Genomic DNA, 14,392 nt, shown 5'->3' on the forward strand with positions numbered 1-14,392 from the left:
AAAGAGAGGAGTAAGGCAGGGAGTAGAGGAAAGAAAAAGTAGGAGGTGGAAGAGGAGGTGAAGGAGGAGAGGTAAGAGCTGTATTGAGAGGCGGAAGGAGGATGGGAGAGAAAAACGTGTGGAAGAGGGAAGGAAGTAATATGGAAAGAAAGGAAAGAGGAAGTTGCATAAGTTATATGATGATAATGGTGACTGTAATAGCAGTCGTAGAAGTAGTAGTAATAATAGTAGTAGTAGTAGTAGTAGTAGAAGTAATAGTAGTAGTAGTAGTAGTAATAATAGTAGTAGTAGTAGTAGTAGTAGTAGTAGCAGTGATATTGATAGTGATAATAATAATAATAATAATAATAATAATAATAATAATAATAATAATAATAATAATAATAATAACAACATTCTCAACAAAACGTAATCTTTATCATTCTCATCACCATTACCATTAGGAAGACAACCGTGCGTGCCAGTGTTCCGGTCTTATTGTCATGTTCCGCGTAATCTCCTCTCAAGACCCGTCTGTCTAACGTGAAGGAGACAAAGGCAACTTATGTATCCAGCACACACTCTCAGGTTCCTCACAGACTCTATACAATGCATCAAGAGCCGTAAAAAGCTGAAGAAACCATCACATTTTCAGTTTTAGCCGTTATTGTTAGTAACTGTTAGGGCAAACTATAGATACGGCAATGCATTTCCTGAGAGAAGCTCCACAGTGCATTGGGAGCCGTGATAAGCTGGGGAGAAACGACGCATTTTTACCTTTAGTTAAGTCATGTTTACTAACTGTCAGAGAAAATGTAGCTATAGTGATACATTTTACACACCATCACCTCTCCACCTTTCCACCTCTCCACCTCTCCACCTCTCCACTAGACTGGACGTCCTGAGCGACCTTCACCTGTCATCATCATCAAAGTGGAAATTTTATCGTATGAATATTTATTAGTTTGTAATTACGTGGTATATGATGCGAAAATAATTACAAACAAATGTCCTTTCTGTTTGCAGTGGTAAATTTGCTGCTACGTGCATTATAAACTCCAGGGGAAAGAAACTGACAGTCGAACTAAGTATTATATAGATGGTAATAGAATAGACATGATAATGATGACTGTAATAGCAGAAGTAGTAGTAGTAGTAGTAGTAGTAGTAGTAGTAGTAGTAGTAGTAGCAGTGCAGTAGTAGTAGTAGTAATAGTAGTAGTAGTAGTGGTAGTAGTAGTAGCAGTAGTAGTAATAGCGTTAGTAGTTTTAATAGTAGTAGTAGTGGTGATATCGGTAGTGATGATAATAATAATAATAATGATAATAATAATAATAATAATAATAATAATAATAATAATAATAATAATAATAATAATAATAACAATAATATACCTACAGCTTTGACTTATTGCAATGAGTTCCAGAAGCCGTTGTAATCAGTACCTACAATAGTGTGCTTGTTCTGTGTACTGACTAATAGTATAGAAATTATAGGATTGCAAGGCCAGAGTATAGAAATATATATATGAAGGTGACAGTATATATACTTCTCTTTCTACCAAAAGTTACGAAAATTTTTGAAACGCATACTGTCCTACTTGTAGTCTGGCGTAATTAGCACAATTAGTCTGGCAATACTAAAAGTTCTTGGGCTTCACAGCATGACTGCATATATTGATGAAGTAAAAACTGTAAATAGCAGTGAGTTTGTTCATCTGTTTCTACCAAACTTTTGAAAATACAGTTACGCACATACTCTCTTTCAGCGCAATTTGAATAATAAGTCTGACAACACTAAGGGGTTTCACAACTACACTTTGGAAATTTAGAGGAAGCAAACAGTGTGGGTAGCCGTAAATATGCTTCCTTTTCGTCTAAAACTTTAAAAAATACTATAAAACACTCTTCTTTCCCCCAATTAACACAATCATTCTGTCAATACTAAAATTTCTAGGATCTCAAAACAGGAATGCGGAAATATCGATGCAGCAAACATTGCAGTTACCAGTGAATTGATAATCCTTTTTGTATTACGATTCTAGAATGTATCGTTACGCACATAGTCATCTTTCGCTCTCAGTGACGCTTTTGATGTATTGTGGAATATCAATATTTTTCTGATCTGCCTCTTCGTAACAACAGCAATAGCAATTAGTGTAGCACCGCTGAGATCTGAAAACAAGGGGCGGTGAAGCAAATATTGTACTTTACGCTGAAGTAGCCTCGAAACAAAATCAGGGACGTGCCGTTGAGAAAACCGGAAAAAGAGAAAAAATACTTATCAGCTGTGAAAAAAATAATGATAAAAAATTTTCACGGTCCATTAGTTCGTCCATCAGTGGAATGATGCGTGTGTTGTCCGTGATATGTAGTTCTTTTTTCTTTTCATACAATTGGCTTCCTCCCAAACAAGTGGCGAGGCGAACTGAGAGTGAAAAAAAAAGTACGTTCGAAATTATTTACTAAAGTAAGAAAGTTCAATAAATTTATAACTAAACACGTGCACACTCCTAACGCATTTTGTTGTTTTACTTTATTCCAATGATTTTTCCAGCTTATCCTCGCCGTATCTTTATAGCGATTTCATACATGTATAGACGCATGTAAAAGATATCTAACCATTTTTCCCCGGGGAGTGTTACATTGAAGCATTTGTTTTACTTTTCAAATCTTTCATCACGAAATTCATCCACGTACAGATCCCAACTCCAAAGAAATGGTTCTCAGATCTCAGCAGTTTGTTACCCTTCACAGACCGAAAAGCACCAGGATCCACACACAGGACCACTTCACTCCCTCACTGCGACTGTTTTCAAAGGCCACAGAGAAGATTAACAAAGTTTTCACATGTGCTTCTCTTGCTGATGATATAGATTTTTTGTTAATTTGTCATTTAAACTATACAAACGTCCTTAAAAACCATCGTAGCATTAAGTAGAGTGTCTTCAAATAAGGGAGGTATGGCGCAGTAGTGGTTCAGAATACGTGTCCAGGTCACTCCCGTATTTCTTCTTCCATGATGTGTTGGTCTGTCGCTTATCCTATGACAAGAAGCCTTTAATCCTACACGTGGCAGTAGTTATGTAAAGCGTGCCTATATCCACTTATCAACTCTATTCAAAAAGGGATATAGTCTTTTTACAACTCCTTATTCACTCATCACTAACAGCTTCCTTCCTTGTCCTCATTTCTCCATCCCTTGTTTGGTTTCCTTTTCGTTACGTCTCCTTGCCTTATGTATTCTTTTAATTATTCTCTCCCACACTCTTTCTGATCATTCTAGCTCAACACTCCCTCTCTGCCACTGTGACCTGATTTCCGCTGCTTCTCACTCTCTAATAATAATAATAATAATAATAATAATAATAATAATAATAATACGAGCGATGTTAGTGATTCCGGTATGAAAAGAACAAAGGAAAGGAAAGCACAGATGTTATCACACCCTCTGTTCATTTGGCAATCAACACCCCACGCCCTTTCTCAACACACACACACACACACACACCATCCTTCTATTCTCTCTCTCTCTCTCTCTCTCTCTCTCTCTCTCTCTCTCTCTCTCTCTCTCTCTCTCTCTCTCTCTCTCTCTCTCTCTCTCTCTCTCTCTCTCTCTCTCTCTCTCTCTCTCTCTCTCTCTCTCTCTCTCTCTCTCTCTCTCTCTCTCTCTCTCTCTCTCTCTCTCTCTCTCTCTCTCTCTCTCTCTCTCTCTCTCTCTCTCTCTCTCTCTCTCTCTCTCTCTCTCTCTCTCTCTCTCTCTCTCTCTCTCTCTCTCTCTCTCTCTCTCTCTCTCTCTCTCTCTCTCTCTCTCTCTCTCTCTCTCTCTCTCTCTCTCTCTCTCTCTCTCTCTCTCTCTCTCTCTCTCTCTCTCTCTCTCTCTCTCTCTCTCTCTCTCTCTCTCTCTCTCTCTCTCTCTCCTTCGAGCACCGTGACAGATAGCTTATTACCTGCAACAAAACAGCGCCAAATGACCTCTTTCCGCACCAATTATTTAAGCAGCATTATCACGGGGGCAATTTCAGGGATTTTCCACGTCACCTTTTTTGCTTTAGATCATCCATTGTACCCATTACTTTATTGTTCATGTTGTTACTTATCAATCGGAGACTTAATGCATGATGGATTGACTAGTTTTGATTTCAAGGAAGTATTTAGTGGTTTTCTAGAATTTGTATCGTTTGTAGAGAGAGAGAGAGAGAGAGAGAGAGAGTAGGTTATGAGTGCGTATGTGTATATGTTCTTGCTTTTGTGTGTGTGTGTGTGTGTGTGTGTGTGTGTGTGTGTGTGTGTGTGTGTGTGTGTGTGTGTGTGTGTGTGCGTGTGTGTGGGTGCGTGGGTTCGTGTGTGTGTGTGTGTGTGTGTGTGTGTGTGTGTGTGTGTGTGTGTGTGTGTGTGTGTGTGTGTGTGTGTGTATGTATGTATACATTTTTTGCTCTTGTTCCCTGACATGTGGGCTTTGTCAAGTCAGTTTTTAAGGCTGAGTGCTCCCATTTTTTTCTTGAAGGTTCGAAAAAACACGGTTTTCTTCCTTTGAGCTTTATCAATCTACAAACGACTCAAAAAGATCGTTCACGTTCCGGCCCCACAGACGGATGTCATTCAGAACTCAAATTGAACATGGTTGGGAGGAAATGATAACTTATACCGTGAGAAATATATATAATGAAAGAGTAAGTAATCTCGATGCTTTCCTTTCATTGAAAATAATTAACCTTTTAAAATGCTCGAGATTTACAACTAGCTTGGGAAAAAAAGAAAGATGTACCATGAGAAATAGAGGTAAGGAGAAAACAACCTACCCTGTTCTTTTTCTCTCTTGAATTATAAGGAGAAAGTACACAATTCCAATGTTTTCCTTTCATTGGTAATGAGTGCATGAATTTTTTAAGACGCACGACATTTATAACCAGCATTGAACAAGTGAACAAAAATTTAATCAAAAAGACTTATACCATGAAAAATACAGGTAAGGACAAGACAACCAACCCTGTTCTTTTTCTCTCTCTTGGATTATGAGCAAACTTTTAAGAAGCGTCTCCTTTCTGATTTTAATGAACACGGAAACATAAAAAAGAAAAGAAAAGACAGATCAGGTAAGACAAGAGCTTATAACACGAGAAATGAAGGTAAGGAGTACAGCCAATCTTGCTGCCTTCTTTGCATGGATGGTAGTCTTTCATTTGACGCTCCGATTAAATGAATGTATTGGCAAAAAAAAGAAAAATTGGCGAAGAAATAAAATCAATACCTGCTCCTGAATAAGAAGTGAAAGAGAGGGAAAGCCAATCCAGCTGGTCTTTTTTCAGAGATTATAATAACGTCCTTTCTTTGCATGTCATTCTTAAAAGTAAAACTAAATACAAAAAAATGTGGATATTCCCGCAATTAGGAGTTAAAGGGAAGGAAACAAAGGCTCCTCTGCTGCTGCTCCTGCCACATAATAATCCTTCGTGGGAGTCTGCTTCACCTGAAGGGGTTCTGTAATCATGAATCAGAATATAGTCCTTTTAATCCACTGGCCGATCACTTTGCCTGCCGGTTTCTCTAAGAGTAAACACATCACTATTTTTATAATATATGCTAATGAAAAACATAACCTAAATCTAGCCGTTAAAAAAGATGACAGAGTCCATTATCAGGAAGAGGCAAATAATTAGGTGATCTGCACATCACAGAGACCTGTTCGATATTGCAATATATAGCATGAATATTAAAGCGTGTTTCACTTAATAGAAATACTTCAAAGAACTGGTTCGTAAAATATATCAACTCCAATGTTTTCCTTGTTAATGGTCTCATGCTTAATTCAAAATCTGACTGACCGTATCAATTCATATTGTTATAAAAGAAATCACTGTATTGGTGTTATTATTATTGTTATTGTTGTTGTTGTTGTTATTGTTATTATTATTATTATTATTATTATTATTATTATTATTATTATTATTATTATTATTATTATTATTATTATTATTATTATTATTATTATTATTATTAACATTATCATTATTATTATTATTATTATTATTATTATTATTATTATTATTATTATTATTATTATTATTATTATTATTATTATTATTATTATTATTATTATTATTATTATTATTATTATTATTATTATTATTATTATTATTATTATTATTATTATTATTATTATTATTATTATTATTATTATTATTATTATTATTATTATTATTATTATTATTATTATTATTATTATTATTATTATTTTTATTATTATTATTATTATTATTATTATCATTATTAGCATTATCATTATTATTATTATTATTATTATTATCATTATTGTTATTATTACTATTATTATCATTATCATTATTGTTGTTATTATTATTATTATCATTATTATTATTATTATTATTATTATTATTATTATTATTATTATTATTATTATTATTATTGTTATTATTATTTATTATTATTATTATCATTAATATTATTTATTACTACTACTACTACTACTACTACTACTACTACTACTACTACTACTACTACTACTACTACTACTACTATTATTTTCCCTCCCAGCCAAGTAGTAGGTAAACATAGCTAAGGTTCAGTGATGGAGGAATGCAGTGTATTGATCTTAAAACTATATGATGTGAAGGAATGTATATAATATAACCTTCATTATTGCTGAGTGAATAATTATGCCTTTATCGTTCTTGGACAAGTAGATAAGATTAATAATATTTTCAGTGAGAGGTAAGTAGTTTATTAGTCTGAAAGCTACAAATACTTGAATAAACGTTTAAACTCTTACTATAACGAGAGGAACCACTACGCTTCTCACTCGCAAACAAGTGGCTCAAGACCTCTACACCTTTTAACTCATCTAGTACTGGGACGCATTTTTACCATGAGTTTTGGATATAATTAGACGATTTTATTGACATTGGGAAGGGTCTATAGAGGTCGGAAGATAAATAGCTACAGTCTTCACTATTTTAATCCCCCACATGAGTTTCCGAATCTGTATAAAATCGTCAAATGGTAAATAGAATAGATATGAAACAGTGTCATGGTACTGAAGGGGTTAACAATGAAAAAAAGTACATATAAAAGACCAAAGGAAAATAAGTATACCACGGTTGGATATTCAGAAGTCAAACTGTTCGTCATTCAAGCGCGTGTAAATATTTCATCTTTTATTTGAAAATTTCAGGGTGGTTGGTAACATTCCTCGTGTCATTCATGTCAGGGCGAACGCGGAGGGCTGGCTTCATGTTATATGTAATACTGTACATGTCTACTCTTTGTATGTAGTTATATAGCAGAGAGAGAGAGAGAGAGAGAGAGAGAGAGAGAGGAGAGGAGAGGAGAGGAGAGGAGAGTAGAGGAAAGGAGAGTACACACACACACACACACACACACACACACACACACACACACACACACACACACACACACACACACACACACACACACACACACACACACACACACACACACACACACACACACACACACACACACACACACACACACATCAACAAAGCAACAAAAAACTAAATAGGAGAACGACAAGAAAAATAATATAGGCAGGTAAACACCAAAACGTACGACTTCAATGGAAATGGGCAAATAGATTCAAAATAACCACTGAGCTGGAAAAGAATAAATGAAAAAAAAAATTGAGTCGGATGGACGAAAAGTATATATTCATGTATTCCACCAAGTCCTGAGAAAGACGCTGAATTATAGGCACCGTTTTGGAAATATTGAGAAGGGTCCCGCAGTTTCGGTGAACTTAATTAGAACTTTTTCCTCCTCGGTTCTCAGCGGCCGCAAGATATTACTCTGCGTCTCCTCTTGTTTTAATAATTCATCGTATTGGCAGCGCCCATTAAGAATATTGCATAATTTTGTTGAGTGTATTTTTCCCCTCTCCTTTCCTTTTTATTTATTTATTTTTTTTTTTACCTTCTTCAACATCAGGTGGAGTTTTCATTAAGCCCCAAAATACGAGTCAACATTGCTCTTTGAAGAAAATTAAAAAGAAATAACTTGGAGATTCTTGTTTAGTTTCTTTTTTTCGTGTATTTCTTTCCCTCACTATCATTATATTACATGAGTTGAGGGGTACTTCCGTTGTGGGTTTAGATAAGATGTGTTTATTTACCTACAAACTTATAGGGGTGAGAAAAAGTGGGTTGAGATGACAGTGTAAGGAATGCAAAAGTTTGGGGACATTGTTAGGGTGGATGTAGGAGAGGCAAGGGAAATGATAAGTAAGGTGACAATGGAAGGAGTGAATATAGAGATGACAAGGAGTAGGAAGGGTGTTGGGATGATAATTTGAGGAATGAATGTAGGAGATACGGATGATATGAGAAGGGATAACAGTTGAACAAGAAAGGATTAACTTAGGGTGATATCTTAGGGTTGGTTGTAGGAGTGATGATTAAAGAGATTTATGTAGGAATTAGAGCTTTAAATTTGCATAGGGATGACCACAGAGACAGACTTTGTTTACGGCAGACACGAAGCCAAGAGGAAGCGATGTGTTGCCCTTTAAATGATTTATACAAGCAACCTGTCTCTGAAGTTAATATGATTCCACAATATTACATAAAGGTTTACGTAGCACTAACCTGCCCGCAACAAACTTAATTTTTGTATTTAAACTGAAAATGTACAGTGTGATATGTGGAAATGTTACTACGCGTACAATTTCATTAAAAAATTCGTACCACACTAAGATATAAAAGTACGTTACGTAACATTTCTTTACTCTTAATAAAAGTACATCCCCAGTCTAAATTATACCAGCATATGACAAAAAACATAAGATTTGAAAGTGGCGGTCGTAGTAATATAGTTGTACATTAACTACATTAACATACTCGCCTGAAGGATCTCCTGCCTGGACCACTCACTACTTACCTTGAGCATGGGATGAGGGCGCCAAACAGGCCAATGTGACAAGCCAGAAGCCCGCCCAACCAATGCCCACTGCCTGTACCATGCTGGGGCCTGTGAGGTGAGTTTGCGGTCACTCTGCCAAGTAGTCTCAGAGCACAGCTTGGGCGAGGCGGTGATGCTTGGCTGGTTACACACTGATGTATTGAGGTTAGGTTTGCTTCTCACTCTTCATATGCAATACTGTAATCTTTTCCTTGTTTTATGTTCTGGTTGTCAGTGAAACGTGGCTGGTTAGACACTGTCAGATGTATTAATGTTAAGTTTGTCTTTCACTGTTCAAAGGTGATGTTGTATTTCACTTTTTTGTTCTGGATGTTCGTGATTTTTCTTGTTTTGAAATAGTCTCACTTTAGTCATTCAACTACCGTATAATTAAAGTGCATACACGCATATATTTTTTTCTGGAAGTTAAAAGCAAATTAAATAAAAAAAAGTACATCTCTGCATATATTTCCCAAAAGCATCAGAAACTAAGACACGTGTCACTAGAGTCAAGATTTTTTTCTTTTCTTCGTTTTTGCCAATCAATCTTGAGCGCTGAAGTGATACGATGCGATGCTCCTGCACTCGATCATTCTTTCATATTTCCATTACCAGCTCAATAATTCCCTGGCTTTTCCAATCAAGAGTTTAATACTCATATTGGAAAAGGTACTGAAATTCCCATTAGAAACTCATATGACGTCCCAAAAGATAGGAATCAGTCTTGGGGATGATGTCAATGCGTCTCTCCACCTAACTTATTCTCCTTGTGGCTCGCGTCTCTTCGATCTGTCTGGGAGATGACGTAAGGAGGAAGAGAAAACGAGTAGCATGTCAGGGAAACTTTTGATGAGACTTGAAATACAAATATGTGTGAACGTAAGAGTAAAGGGTGATGAAGACTGCAATTAGTGATGAAAAAGTGATGATGGGTACTCTTGTAAGTGATGAGGATAGTGAGGGACGGTAGATGGTGAAGGAACATATGATGGTGAGATGAAAGATGAATGGGGATGTTGATGATGGAAGGGAGTGGATGAAACAGTTACTAATGACAGTTATATAGATACTGGGCGACACACACACACACACACACACACACACACACACACACACACACACACACACACACACACACACACACACACACACACACACACACACACACACACACACACACACACACACACATTTCAATAAGGCAAAACTGTAAATATGAATGAGAAAACTAGTATATAGAGTTGCACAGCCTGGGTAATGTGTTTGCTGCATCATTTTAATATGCTAACTGAAGGCTTACAATTCGTGGGATGTATGATATGATAATCTCCCGTGTGCCACTATTACGTAACTCTATCGGTTTATATTCCACATTGTACACTCGCGATCAAAAGCACGTCGAATAACACAAGCTGTACTTTCACCAACTCAGTAATCCCCAGGTTCAGTAATGAGGATACGACAAGAAGCAATGAGATTCTAGCTCGATGAAGATTAGCAAAAGAGATATGAAGACATAAGTTCTGCAACAGATTAGTAGGTGAATGGAACAGACACAATAATCAGATTACTGGTGCCGAATCAATAGGGAGCTTTGAAGGATTAGAGAAATTTATGGATAGGAATGATACATGGAAACAGGTATGCATGATTTACACAGGAATTGCCAAGTGTATGTCTGGTGTCTTTTCTTAATTTCCCTTTGTTCTTAGGTTCTTCAGTCCTACGTCACCTGATCCACTTAGAATATAATAAGGTTTTGTAGCATAAGAAGATTAGAGAAGGTGAAATTTCGCGGAAGCTTTGAACAGAGTAGAAATGAACGTGGAGTGTTGTTACTTTTAGCATTACATTTACTGACTTTCCAGGATCAGTACTAGGTGATTTTTTATGTTTAGTATCTTTGACTTGCATCAAGAACAAAAGGTAACGAAAGAGTCCCAGCCAAAGGAGGATTTTTTTTTTTTTTTTTTTGTCTGGCCATTTGTAATTAACATCGCAATTGGTCTTGTCAGCAATATCACTCCTGTAATTCAAGTCTGAGCTTTTCCGTTTCTCTCTCTCTCTCTCTCTCTCTCTCTCTCTCTCTCTCTCTCTCTCTCTCTCTCTCTCTCTCTCTCTCTCTCTCTCTCTCTCTCTCTCCTTCAGCTCATATTTACACTTTTTTTTTTCTATATTACCTTTATGTAATTTTTTTTTATTTGTTTAGCTATTTTTCAAACCTTTACAAAATAGTGGACGTACTCGTGTGCATATATATTTTTCGTACCATTTTAATAACATGCAAATGTGCGAATATATAGGCACGTGTATATACAACGATGAATCAACACCCACTCACACACACACACACACACACACACACACACACACACACACACACACACACACACACACACACACACACACACACACACCGCGTAGTGTAGTGGTTAGCACGCTCGACTCACACTCGAGATGGTCCGGGTTCGAATCCCGGAGGCGGCGAGGCAAATGGACAAGCCTCTTAATGTGTAGCCCCTGTTCACCTAGCAGTAAATAGGTACGGGATATAACTCGAGGGGTTGTGACCTCGCTTTCCCGGTGTGTGGAGTGTGTTGTGGTCTCAGTCCTACCCGAAGATCGGTTTATGAGCTCTGAGGTCGCTCCGTAATGGAGAAGACTGGCTGGGTGACCAGCAGGCGACCGAGGTGAATTACACACACACACACACACAGTCGCTCTCTCTCTCTCTCTCTCTCTCTCTCTCTCTCTCTCTCTCTCTCTCTCTCTCAATTATCCACAATAATCAAAATCACAAAATCCTCTTCTGTCAAAATATCAAACAATGACCTAACGAACTGATTAACAAATGAAATAAATAAGTAAATGAACACAAAGAAAACAATCCAGATATAATTATAAGCAATGTGTCTTTTCTAAGGTTTGTCTATCTACCAATGAAGAAAAAACTCTTACCTCTCATCTGATTCGTACGTCAATCCTACATTACCCCACCTTCCCTCAATACACCACGAATATTATTAGTCGAGTTCCATCTAAACTGACAAGGAACGAACGATATCTGAGGTCAGTCCATCCATTCTTTCACTCGTCCGTTTGTGTCTCAGGTTCCTTCTCTTTGTCACTCAAGATACGTCCTTCCAGAGAAGTGAAGACAAAAGGCAACTCCATGTCTTTCTTCTCAGTTACAGCACGATATTTTCTGCCATATAACAGGGAGCTGGCCAGGGAGAATCAGAGGAGGGTGGCTGGACACGAGACACCGTGGAATATTGTAACATACGACAGCGCACGGAAAAGATAGAAAGGCAGTATCGAGCAGTCAGGGAAGATTAGGAAACGCAGGTCTTTTTTTCCTTAAAGTGAGAGCGAGTACTTGGGAGAATAGATGAAAAATGGATGTTCGGAGAGTGAGTGAAGGAAGAGATGGGGGAGAACAATAGAGAGAGAACCTCGAGAAGAGCATAAGAGTGAGAGGATGTACACGAATGAATGATGAAGGAACAAGAGAGGCGAGGGAAGGCCAGTACTAAAGGCTGCCTGTCAGACAACGGAAGGGTAATGCTGTAGGGTTTGGTTAAATTATGTTAGGTTAGGTTAGGTAAAGGTTAGGGCAGAACTAAATGCTAGCTGTGTGACATCTGCAGGGTAATGGTGCCGGATTTTGTTGTAAAGGTGAAGGAAAGGTACTGGTCTCTCTCTCTCTCTCTCTCTCTCTCTCTCTCTCTCTCTCTCTCTCTCTCTCTCTCTCTCTCTCTCTCTCTCTCTCTCTCTCTCTCTCTCACACACACACACACACACACACACACACACACACACACACACACACACACACACTCACACTCACACAGATTTAGAAGAGTGCATTTACCAAATCGTTTAATAGTGTTAGTATTAGTAGTAGTATTAATAATAGTAGTTGTAGCACAACCACCGTTAATCTTGTTACTGTCAGTAGTAGTAATCTCATTCCCATCCTAAATTATGGCCAGTGTAGTCGTGGCCAACAAATGCATTAAATACCACTGAAATATGCATTGGGCCAAATACTTGTAACTCTTTACTTTTTATTATGTAGCAGGAACTTCTGAATATTTACTTTGACAACTTATTATTTCAGTCTTGACAAAATTGAACTCTTAAAATGTGCAAAACTTGACCTTATTCTTCAGTGTTCATTGTACTTTTTTCTATTGTTAGATTCTAATGTAATTATCAAAACAACTAATAACACTAGAAAATCAAATCCAAGTAATCATAGTTGACTTAAAGCTATAAATGAATCTCATGTGAGTTGAACGAAGCTACCGTCAACATCATTCCTTACGTTGCTTCTTGTTAATTCAAGTCAGACAATTTTCACCTCTCGCTACAGACACAGAACGCACCTGAGCTCTTCATTGACACCGTGTTCTTTGAGGCTAACTATCAAAAGTTCTTACAGGTTCAACACTGTTACTCGTACCCTGCTTCTTCCCTGCTACGTATCAGTGAAAAGTAAAAAACACTGAAAAGTTAGTGAGGGTTTATCATACTTGTTAAAGTTTACCTGTGTAGGACCAGTGTCAGGTGAGAATAGGTATCATGACTTGGAACTTAACTCACACACACACACACACACACACACACACACACACACACACACACACACACACACACACACACACACACACACACACACACACACACACACACACACACACACACACACACACACACACACACACACACACACACACACACACACACACACACACACACACACACACACACACACACACAATGGAGACAAGTTGCAAACGCAGACGGAAATGGTAACTTTGGAGTGCTCCTGTAATCCGATTAAAATTTGCAGCTACCTGTTGTTTGATGGAGACGCGTCATCATCGACCACTACTTAGCATACTTAAATACAGGTAAACGATGGAATAATCTTATTGACTACACCACTAATATTTTCTATTCTGCTTTGCGCACTGGCACGAAAAACGTTAGAAAAGTTAACATGTGTTAGTGCTATCACATATCACTTTCCAGTCCTCTTATTCTTGATTCAGTTCATTAAGTCCTCTTGTTGCTTCCCACTTTGAGGAGAAACTTACGAAGTGTGCACGCGGTGCGGAGAGAAAGAGAGCGACACTCGGGCGTGGTGGAGCGCGACTCGGGTAAGTGAGGCACGGAAGCTCACGACGGGCGTCCTTCTCCCTCAGACTCACGGGGTAGACTGAAGCTTCCAACCGCTAAATGGCTTCCAGTTCCAGTGTTCCTCGCTCTTCCTGTCCCTGTCCTCTTTGCTTTGGTGGATCTTTTAGACCATGTTAAATGTGTCTAGATGATTTTAATGCATGGAAATTTAGTACTGATGAATTAGTAAAGGGAGTTTCGCATGCGTAGACTCAGCATGATACTATAACTACACACAGACAAACACACGCACCCACCAACACCCACCAACCCACCCACGCACGCATACACAC

General features: G+C 37.7%; 1 protein-coding gene across 1 annotated transcript in view; it reads right to left on the bottom strand.

Annotated features, from left to right (window-relative positions):
- LOC123504285 overlaps positions 1-14,140 on the bottom strand; it is a 137,576-nt gene extending 123,436 nt beyond the window's left edge. Inside the window, exons 1-2 of the mRNA XM_045254694.1 lie at positions 14,014-14,140; positions 8,892-9,331 (exon numbers count right to left, since the gene is read on the bottom strand). Of these exons, the coding sequence (XP_045110629.1) occupies positions 8,892-8,973 (82 nt within the window). The 5' untranslated portion in view covers positions 8,974-9,331; positions 14,014-14,140. The remainder of the gene's footprint in view (positions 1-8,891; positions 9,332-14,013) is intronic.
- Positions 14,141-14,392: the final 252 nt, after the last annotated feature.

Source organism: Portunus trituberculatus, chromosome 15, assembly GCF_017591435.1.
Source record: "Portunus trituberculatus isolate SZX2019 chromosome 15, ASM1759143v1, whole genome shotgun sequence".
Taxonomy (NCBI): domain Eukaryota; kingdom Metazoa; phylum Arthropoda; class Malacostraca; order Decapoda; family Portunidae; genus Portunus; species Portunus trituberculatus.